Here is an 11,079-nt window from a genome sequence, read left to right on the forward strand (position 1 = left end):
AACTCTTGCAGATGTAATTACAGCTGAGAAACCAAGGCAGGTTAAAACAGCAGCTGACCAGGGTGGAGTCGAAGGACCTCAGTTGTAGCCAGGTAGGGAGTGCATGATAATATTTGCTGCTTTGTTCTATCAGTGCCCAGCACAGGGCCCTGAACTTGGGCTAATCTAGAGAATTTCTGTAGACTGCATGACCTTTTAATTATCTTCCAAGAAGTGAATCCAGCAACTATGAGGCCTGAAACTATCCCACCTGTATACATATATCCCTTTGTGTTGTGTGTAGGAGGGTGGTCCGGTTGATGGGAGCCAGCGTAGATGGAACTATTTATTTCTGTAAACTAAGGTTACTGGAGTTGGTGTTGTGAAGGTAGGGCAGTTGGAAGCTATGGCCTAGTTATCACATTCTTAAAGCTGTAAAAGACAAGCACTGCTGGCTCGCCTAGTTTTCTTCCTCAGGATGTCTTTTGCATCAGCCATCAGACAGTAACTGAGACTGGAGGTGTCCCAGAGGCTTTCTCATTCACACACCCGGCAGCTGAGACTGGCGTTTGCCTAGATCCCAGCTGAGGCTGTCACCTAGGATATCTACCTTCCTGTGACTTTTCCATTTCCATTCCAAGAACTCCTTTGCTTTTATGACCTAGCCTTGGAAGCCAGACAGTGTCACTTCTCCCTCCTCGTGGTGGTCTTGGGAAGCCACAGCCCATGCCCAACAGATGGAGATTAGGATTATTTTATTATGACAGAAGTATCAAGGAATTTATGGACATTTTATAAAATCACAGCCTTTAAAATGTCATTCTCCTTCTAAACTTTTCAATCCAAAGATTTCTTACAAGAAAAAAAGGCAGCCGGGCGGTGGTGGCGCACGCCTTTGGTCCCAGCACTCGGGAGGCAGAGGCAGGCGGATCTCTGTGAGTTCGAGACCAGCCTGGTCTACAAGAGCTAGTTCCAGGACAGGCTCCAAAGCCACAGAGAAACCCTGTCTCGAAAAAACCAAAAAAAAAAAAAAAAAAAAAAAAAAAAAAAGAAAGAAAAAAAGGCAGCCCAACGGGCCATTACCCCTTCATACCCAGGTGGGAAGGAGACCGCACCCACGACAGGATCTGCTGGCCAATGGCTGTCATGCTTCAGATGGTGTCTGGTCCTTTGGGAGAATCAGTTCTTCCTCCTGAGCAATAAGTGATGGGCTCTTGCCTTTTCCCTGTGTGCTAGTCATGGTGGTGACCATGCCTCTCTCCTTGACGCCAAGGATGCTGGGGAACAGGAAGAGCAGAGTTGATGTGCTCTTCCACTCCTTTATCAACATACTGCTCTCACAGTCTGATTCTCTGTCAGCTTCTGCCTGCTGCCTCTCCTTCCTCTCCATCATCCTTATCCACCTGCCTCATCCTTTCCCCGACACTTTCAAGACCTTCATGGACATAGCTACTCTAGGCCAGATTTGGCTTCAGAAGACATTACATGTTGCCTGATATCTTATTCCGTTCCTCAATCATTGAAATCTGCTGACCTTTAGGAAGAGTAAAAAGAACCTTTTTATCCCTTGTGAGTTCAGAGAGCTCTGCTTTCTGTTGTTGTGGAATGGGTTCTCTGGAAACCATTTCCACAACTCCTCACTGCTAGTGCTTGGCTCAGTTTGAAGAGACACAGTGCTTCAGGACAGCCCTTGCTTTAAGCTGGTAGACCGAGCAACTGGCACCATCAGTCTTTGTTCTCCCCCCTTTATGACTCTCAGCGCATCGTCGGGCCTTAACGATACTATTTGGTGGAGTTTACATTCTTTTAAAAAAGATTTATTTGTAATTTTTATTTCACATGTGAATGCCTGCATACATGTATGTGCACCATGAGTTACGGTGGCTGTGAGCCACCTGATATGGATGCTCCCCAAGAGCAGCAAGTGCTCTTAACTGCTGTGCCGTCTCTTTAGCCCTGGATTTATGCAGCAGTGGAAAGGAAAGGAGGTGAGATAAGGATCTTGTCAGAAGCTTGCACTTAATGAAATAAAAGTTGTTGAGACAAAGTATGCTCATTGTTTATTTCAGACCTTTAAAGCTTGCCAGAGCCTTTTTCTTGACATGGCTTCCGTTGTTCTTCTGCCACATGGATGAAGTCCAGACAAGAGTAGAGACTCTAATAGCACCGTTGTGTGCTCTTCCCACCAGGGTGGTACTACCTCCATCTCTCAGTAGCTCCCAGATGGGGAAGAATGGTGAAGACACTTTCCCCCAACCTTTGGGGCTGGAGGTCACAAGTGTCCAGTTGCCTAATGGCAAGTCTTTCTTAACTCTGTTGTTCTGAATCTTGGCTAAAGGTGACTGGCGCAGAGGCTGTGATGTTATGCCAGATGTCGTACGCATCAGCAGCATGATGCACTGTGTGCCCATGTCACAGGGCTGTGGTTCCCGTCTGTGCTTTGGCAGACTTTGTGATCATGCCACATCATGGGTCTTCGTAGGTTACTGTAAGCCCATGGCCTGGACCTTAAGTCACAGAGATGACCATAACTTGGCAAGTTCTGTGTGAACTGTCACTTGTAAAGGTTGTGTGGCCTCCTAGAATAACATTTTCTTCATTAACATGAACCCCTTCTGCATCTCGTGCACCTGCCACCCCATGGGCCACCGTAGCGCCCTCCTTTCTTCCACCCATACCGTGTAGATTTCTGCTTTGCTCTACTCTGCCTCATGACTTTAGGACTAAAATGTTTGGGGGAAGATGAACCTTAGATGCTAGGGAAGCAGATTAGGTCATCTGATTTGAGGGTGACATGCTCTTTCATTTGCAGAGTCGTGTTTCCTGTGGTATACTCTAAAAGCTGCAGGTGCAGCCTTGCAGCAAGTGCAGCATGTTAACGTTATTCCCGTGTGCACTCTCAGGGCAGAGACGTGAGTCATCTCTGCAGTATTACTGACTGCAGAGCAGTGGCCCTCACCCATGTCCTGCTAGAGGCTACATTAATGAGCACTCTTGTTTTTGCCCAACACCAGCCTTTTGAACATTAGAATTGCTCAGAGGGTTGGTAGGTTGATTATGACTGAATCTTAAAGGAGCTCAGATTCTCTGTCTCTTTTATTATTCTCTCGTCCATTCATCCTGATGGTGGTTTCCCTTCCCTCACCCCTCCTACCCCCCACCTCCATCCCCAGATCCACTCCTCCATTTATTTCCCTTCAGAAAAGAGCAGGCCTCCCAGGGATATTAACTGAACATAGCTTAACAAGTTACAGTAAGGACTATGCCAAACCCTGTTTCAGGAGCAGGCAAAAACATCATAGATACCCCCACTATTAGGAGTCCCACAAGAGCATCAAGCTACACGACCGTAACATACACACCATAATATTTATACATATATAACATATGCATAACCTAGTGCAGACCCATACAGGCTCTATGACTGTCGCTTCAATCTCTCAGAGTCTCTTTAGAACTGAAGGTACTTTGATGGGCCAATTCTGCACTGACAGATACAGAACCAAGCTCGTGGAGACTCAGGAACTCTAGACCGACAACTGTGGAGCTTCCATGGGACCAAACTAGGCCTTCCATATATGGGCGACAGTGGTAAAGCTTGGACTATCTGAGGGGCCTCTGGCAGTAGGGCCAGGATCTATCCCTGGTACACGAGCTAGCTTGTTGGAGCCCATCCCTATGGTGGGATGCCATGCTTAGCTTTAATGCAGTGGGGACGGCTGGTCCTGCCCCAACTTAATGTGCCAGACTTTGCTGGCTCCCCATGGGAACCCTTGCCCGTTGGGAGGAATGGATGGGAAGTGAGCTGGGGTGGGGGGAGAACTGTGGTTGGACTGTAAGACTCATGGAAATGTGCACTGCATGGAAGAGAAGGAGCAAGGAGCAGCTCTAGAAAGTGCCCAGTGGGACTGAACCAGCAAGGCTAAACGTGATTTTAATGTTTGGATGAAGGTGGATGAATGACTGGATAGATGAGGGGCAGGTGGGTGGACAGACAGTTAAAAATAGGAGGGAAACCTGAGTACCGGAAGATTTTCTTTTAAAGCTGACAAATTGACCCAGGATTTCCATTTGCGCCTGCAGAACTGGTGATGTCGGGGACTAACTGACTGTCTTCCGTTGATGCCAGCAAATGTAGATTTAAGTCTTCACAGCAGAATGCTCCCAAGCCCCAATACATGGGGCTGGTAATTGAAACAGAACGTATTCTGGCAGCTAATTATGCTGCTCAGGCAGTTGTGTCCCAGTCTGTTCCATGCCTGGTGCTTAAGAGACTTTTCCTCCTGGGGCCGAGTGTCTGGGTTTCTGTGATGGTGACATGTATCTTGTGTCTCCCCAGTTACGTGCCCGTGTTCTTTGAGGTCACACCGGTGGAGTTTCATTTCATTACAGGCCTTTTGATATTGGCTTTGATAGGTTTTTCTTTTGTCCTAGCTTGTGATGAAGCATGTTCCCACAGAAGTGAGTGTCAGGGGCTGGAGAGATGGCTCAGAGGTTAAGAGCACTGGCTACTCTTCCAGAGGACCTGAGTTCAATTCCCAGCAACCACATGGTGGTTCACAACCATCTATAATGAGATCTGGTGCCCTCTTCTGACGTGTAGGCATACATGCCAGCAGCACATTGCATGCATAATAAATAAATAAATAAATAAATAAATAAATAAATAAATATTAAAAAAGAAGTATGTAAAGACTTAGTCTTCCAGTGCTTAGCTTCTTCTGTCATATAAATCTAATTTCCCTTTCTTCAGAAACAATACAGTATAACAAATCTTTCTGATCTTCCTTAACTGTTAGAGCTGCTACAGCTACTAATGGTTAAGAAACAAATATAATCAGGGATTCCCTCCTTTCGACGTCAAAGCAAAAGAAAGGAGGAAGAAATGTAGAACAGCAGTTATGTCAGATGGAAGGACTCCAGCTAATTTGTTCTAAAAACCAGCATCAGACAACTGTAGACTTCTTCCCGTCCCAGCTTAGAGGTGAGCATGCATCCTCTGCTGCCAGCTCTGCCTCACCTCTGCAAGCACTTGGCTGGTGGCTCTGTATCAGAGATCACAGCAGAGTCTGCAGGAGAGGAGCCCTGTGTTCTCAGAGGACCCTCCTTGACTCTCCAGCTTTCTCCTTATGCTGGTCCCCCACTTTTATACAGTTTTGTGCTCAGGCTTCCCTAAAAAGGGGGCCTTGCAGGGCTGGAGAGATGGCTCAGTGGTTAAGAGCATTGCCTGCTCTTCCAAAGGTCCTGAGTTCAATTCCCAGCAACCACATGGTGGCTCACAACCATCTGTAATGAGGTCTGGTGCCCTCTTCTGGCCTACAGGCATACACACAGACAGAATATTGTATACATAATAAATAAATAAACATTAAAAAAGGGGGGGGCTTGCTTGAATGCCATGTTTAGAATTTAGTACTAGTTTTCCAGTGGCTCTGTACAGGGCAGAATTGGGGTGTCTCTTGGTTCACTTCACGTTTGTCCTTCACAAGATGATTATCCCAAACCACAGCTTCTTGAACATTGGGAGTAGGAACTGCCTGTTACCCATCTTTGTATTCCTGCATTTATTTAAGCCAGTACTTGATAGTTCTTAGTGATGTGTGGTTGACCTCGTTTTTATAATGTCCTTTGCCTACTTCCTTTATCTATTTGTCTATCCTCCACATACCTATCCATCCTTCCAGTATGTATTCTGTTCATCATACAGTAGTACTAGGCATGTATTATAGGTAAAGTGTACTTGGTCCATGAATCTATATATGGGGGTAAAGGCACAATCAACAAGTTAACAAGTACATACAGATTGTGAAGAATTTAATGAAAAGGACTGACGATACACTGAGCCAGAGGAAGTAGAAGAAGGGTCACCAGAGTTCTCAGACTACCACGCAGTCTCCAGCCAGGTGACTCCGAGATGGAAAGATGTGTACTGAATGCGTCTTCCATTCCACCCAGTTCTCAGAATTTGACTTCTTTTCTGAATGTATATATTATCACTTTGAACTGTGCATTGGTGCTTTAATAGTAAATGTGTTACGTTATGGTTATGTCATCATATTCATATATGTTGTAGAATATTATCTTGAGATGTGTTACATTTGTTTAATGGTGCAAATAGGTGTTGCATTCTTCTATGTTGCATTTGTTTAACTCTGTGAAGCTGTGTTAATTTGCCTGTCTAAAACATCTGATTGGTCTAATAAAGAACTGAATGGCCAATAGTGAGGCAGGAGAAAGGATAGGCGGGCTGACAGGCAGAGAGAATAAATGGGAGAAATCTGGGAGAAAAAGGAAGAGCAGGAGGGATCAAGGAGAGGATGCTAGGGGCCAGCCACTGAGCCAGCCAGCCGGCCAGCCAGTCACAGAGGAAGAGTGAAAGTAAAATATACAGAAATAAGAAAAGGAAGCCAGGTTGTGGTCACGCACGCCTTTAATCCCAGCACTTGGGAGGCAGAGACAGTTGGATCTCTGAGTTCGAGGCCAGCCTGGTCTACAAGAGCTAGTTCTAGGACAGGCTCTAGAAACTACAGGGAAGTCCTGTCTCAAAAAACCAAAAAAAAAAAAAAAAAGTAAATGAGTCATTGTACTAACAGCCCCTATATACCGTGACGAACAGTTTGTTTTAACTGCTTCTGCGTGTCCACATGGCTGTGTAGATTTAACTTGTGCTGACATAGTTGCTTCCTATTCTGTGCCAGGGTTTGATACCGTCAGACTTCACAGCTTTTGCAAGCCTGGCTATTGAATTAATGTCCAGGCTTCATTTTGTCACATCATGTTAGCCATTTGCATTTCTCTTTGCTATTCATGTACTTTGTAGTCTTTTCCTATTGAGCTGTTTGTCTTCCTGAGTTGTAGGGTCAGCTTGTATACTCTATACAGCAGGCCTCTCTTGTATAGGTTACAGATATTTTGTCTCAATCTCTTCCAATTTTCTGTTGTTTCAGCTTGCCTTTTAAACCCTATAGTAATGAGTAGTGGGTCTTCCATTTCAGTCTAATCCAGTACTTTTGGTGATGGTATATCATGGTATCTGTGTGCAGCCAAGATAGCGTTCTGAAACCTGTGGGGCTCCGTGGTGTCACCTGTCAGCACAGCAGGGAAGTCATCACCAGCATCCGTTGTCTTTGGTCCAGTAGACCCTGACTGATTTTGTTCATTAGTTATCTTATAAATTATTTACAAAACTAGGAATAGGAAAGTAACGAAGAATTCATTTGAAAATATAATAAATGGGGGCTGGAGCGGTGACTCGTAGGTTATGAGTACTTGCTGCTCTTACAGAGGACCTGGGTTTAGTTCCCTGCATCCCCATCATGGCTCACAGCTGTCTGTAACTCTAGTTCCAATGCCTTATTCGGGCCTGTTTGGGCACCAGACTTGCACATGATGCACATACATGTAGGGAAACACTTGTGCACATAAAAAAATCTTTTAAAATATATAATACATGGAGTAACTTTTTCCATATTCTTTTGGTTATGGGTAAACACACACACACACACATAACATGTATACACACATATACTTGGTTTTTTATTGTGTTTTATTTTTCAAATTTTAATTTATTTACTTCTTTTGATATGTTTTATTTCTTGAGACAGGGTATAACCATATAATTCTGTCTTGGGTTTTAATATGTAGACTGGACTGGACTTGAACTCACAGAACTCCTTCTGCCTTTGCCTCTCAAGTGCTTGAATAAAATGTGTGTGCTACCACACTTGGCCATATATTCTGAGTTTTTATTCTACTTTGTCCTTGTTGGGAACTCACACGTATACATGTGTTACTTCTGAAATGGATGTGTCTCAAATTACAGCTAACTGCTCATTAGCTGTTGTGCGTGAACCCGATGCATCCATTCTGAAAGGCTGATTGTGGGTTTCAGGTCTGGCTTAGCATTGCTCCTAGTACTTCTCATTCTTGCAGCATCAAAAATAGCACTTGGATATTTTTGTGGAACCTTTGGTGATTCACAGAGCTGCTTTGTTTCTTAATTCAAAGTTTTTTCTTTTGTTTTTGTTTTTTGGGTTTTTTTTTTTTTGTTTTTGGTATCTAGAGTAGAGTAATCAATGATTTTCTTTTTCTGAGACAGGGTTTCTCTGTGTAGCCCTGACTATAGATTACTCTGTAGGCCAGGCTGACTTCAAACTCACAGAGATCCTCCTGCCTCTGCCTTCTGAGCGCTGGAGTTAAAGGTGTGCACCGCCACCACCTGGCTAGCCAATAATTTTCAAATGTCTTTGTCATCTGTGTTCCTCTGTCATTATTGTATACCTCCCCCTGTGAACTATACCAAATACAGTTTTACACACAGCATCATGGGAAATGAAAGGAGAGGGTGTGTCTATACTGTAGCAGGAGTCACCAGCGTCGTGTTGCAAACATTGCATGACAGCATCTTTCCTGGTAAAGCCTAACTGGGCCGAGAGTATGCTGCTTCCTTTTTGTGCTAGGAATATATTGTTTACTGTTCAAATCTTTTTTTAAAATCACATTTATTATGTATTTTGTGTGTTACTGGGAGGAAGGATCGCACGTGGGAAAGTCAGAGGAGAATTTTGAGTCTGTTCCCTTCTTCCACCATGTGGGTTCTGGGGATCAACCTCAGGTCACCAGGCTTGGCAGGAGGTGCTGGCCCAGCTCAGCAGTTCTTGAGTTTGAGGACATTCATCGGGTCTACTGTCACCAAAGACCATAGAGTGAGATTTGCTTCTGCCATCAGTTTCATTGCCATTGGACATCTGCTGTCCACTTCACATCTCTGTGTGTGTCTGATTTGTCTTGGAATTGTGGAGTGTCTTCCTGTGCCACTTTTCTTATGACCATTAGAGATGGAAAATTTTGAAGTCGGGATTCTGAACAGTGTTCAGTGGAGGCCAAAAGCAGATAGAAATGCCTCCAGCAGTTCATTCTGTGCTGAAACCACACGAGCTGCTCCAGAAGGAAGATACCACAGCTGGCTCTGCAGACCCTGAGGTCACACCGAGGGCTCTAGTCCACTGCAGCGTGTATGACTGTGTTAATCTGGAATGGCCACTGACCTGAAGGAGTTGGCCCTGGTGTTAGACATCACCTTTTCTGTGTGTTGTGAGCAAAAGGAGGAAGTGAACGTCTTTTGTCTGGGACAGATGCATCCTCTTCCTGTTCGTCTGCTCACAAGAGTCCTGCTTCATCTGCCCCCCCCCCCTTCTCTACACCTCTTTTCTCTATTCAAGCTGTTGGCTGCCGAAGTGCAGTGCATCTCTGTTGAGCACAGGGCACTGCCAGCATCTCAACTGGGAAGTCTCTCTAAGAGGGGTGTTTGCCAAGCGCAATATCATTGTGTGTGCAGGCATCACAGGAGTCTGCCAAGCCCAGAGGTAGTCTGCCAGTGCAAATGCCACGTCGACATGACATTTACAAGTTTAGAGTCTGGAAAAGGACTGGCCGTGGACACTTTCAGCTATCTCGTTTCCGGTATCAGTAACTGGGCCAGCTGGGATTTTCAGACTGAAGAACTCAATCAGGAAGTAATACTTGATGTAGTTGAAGCTGTCATTACCCTCTTCCAGGAAAGGAGAAATCCATAGGCTGCAAGATAAGCCATAATGGTTAAGCTTGTAGACTCGAGAATCAAGCATGGATGAGGCTCTTGAATGGGGCTCTTATCGGTTACTACAATGAACTTGAACAAGCTGCTCAATCTGCATGATCCTGAGCAGGCTTATGCCTCTGCTCTCTGAAACAGGAATGTCATTGTCACCTTTCTCATAGATTTATCAGACAGAATAAACAAATTTAAAACCAAATCGTTTACATGCTTCAAAACCCCCTGGTAGATTGTTTCCAGTTCTCATACTTTAGTCATGAGAATTTTCCAGAACATATTGTGCCAGCATGAGCTTGTGTGTAGACTAGCCACTTGGTTGAGGCACTGCTGCAGCACCGCATGAGGACCCAGGACATGGTTTTTCCTGTCCCTCTAGGAAAAGTAAGAGCGGAGCCAGGATTGTTTGAACATTTTGCATTTCTGTAATTGTTTAGGTGCAAAAATTACTTGGAACTTGGTATGCCCTAGAACTTTTGTGTGTCATGTTCAAATGCAAAATGCAGACCCATAGCTCTTGAAAAGCTGTTTATTAGGGCAACATACTTTCTTGTAACAAGGTCAATTATCATGATCTGGTATCTGAATAGTAGATTTTTCCTTATTTATATAAAATATAATCATTGAGATAACCTTGGTTTTGCTTTGTTTTTTTTTTTAAACTATTTTCAGAGCTGTTAGTAAAATGATGAGATTCCTACCCCTCCTTTCTCTTCTCTTCCAGGTCTTCAAAGCTATTTCGGGCATTCTATGTCCCCTTCCTGTCGGATCAGTACACGGTGTATGTGAACTACACCATCCTTAAGCCTCGGAAAGCAAAGCAAAGCAGGAAGAAAAGTGGAGGTTAGCAACAGCCCCGTGTGGCCCCAGCGGACAGCCATCACGTTAACTAGTGGTTCCACTGAGCTGCAATGCTCCTAATAAAGGTCACCTGACAAGAATGCCAGATTCCGGGTGCTCTGAACTCATCACATCTGTCAGAGTCACACCCTTCCTGCCCCCGTGTCTGTTCTGCATGTGAGCTTTCTGCAGAGTCCCGAGAGCCTGGGGAGATGCATTGCTCCACTTGTCAACTGTTTTCTCTCTTCACTTATTTTCTAGAGTGGAGGAGAGCAGAGGCCGCTCCCAGAAGAGCTGAGAGCCCTTGACTGGGTGTGTGTGCTAGCTGTTCTGCACACTCTGGCCTGGTGTCTGGGAACTAGCAAGCCTTCTTTAGAATACCTGGTTTCTCCACCAAAGCTGTTTGGCAGCTCCTAGCAGACCTTGTTCAAATCCGAGTGCTGACAAGCGCAGCCTCGTTGCCAAGAGACATGGGAGCTCAGGAAATGGCGACCACTGAAGAACGTGACCTAATCTTATTATTTATGATGCCTCTAATTTTGATTTTATTTTCTCTAAAACCAATAATAGTCATATGGCTATTTGTGAAGGGTTTTAAGATTTTAAAAAAAGTTTCAGCATGATATATCTTGAATCCTAGACTCTGTAGAACTATATCAGGCATCTGC

The 11,079-nt window shown here is 44.6% G+C and overlaps 1 protein-coding gene across 3 annotated transcripts in view; it reads left to right on the forward strand.

Moving 5' to 3' along the window:
* The window catches only part of Alg9 (ALG9 alpha-1,2-mannosyltransferase), a 60,953-nt gene extending 50,075 nt beyond the window's left edge, over positions 1–10,878 (forward strand). Inside the window, exons 15-16 of one of the 3 annotated variants that reach the window (XM_038322302.1) lie at positions 10,296–10,414; positions 10,673–10,878. In XM_038322302.1, coding sequence (XP_038178230.1) covers positions 10,296–10,414; positions 10,673–10,719 — 166 coding nt within the window. In that variant the 3' untranslated portion in view covers positions 10,720–10,878. Of the gene's footprint in view, positions 1–10,295; positions 10,513–10,672 lie in introns of those variants that run through there. The other 2 variants (XR_005284638.1, XM_042054682.1) reach the window with 2 other exon arrangements.
* Positions 10,879–11,079: the final 201 nt, after the last annotated feature.

Source organism: Arvicola amphibius, chromosome 3 (genome assembly GCF_903992535.2).
Source record: "Arvicola amphibius chromosome 3, mArvAmp1.2, whole genome shotgun sequence".
In the NCBI taxonomy this organism is placed as follows: domain Eukaryota; kingdom Metazoa; phylum Chordata; class Mammalia; order Rodentia; family Cricetidae; genus Arvicola; species Arvicola amphibius.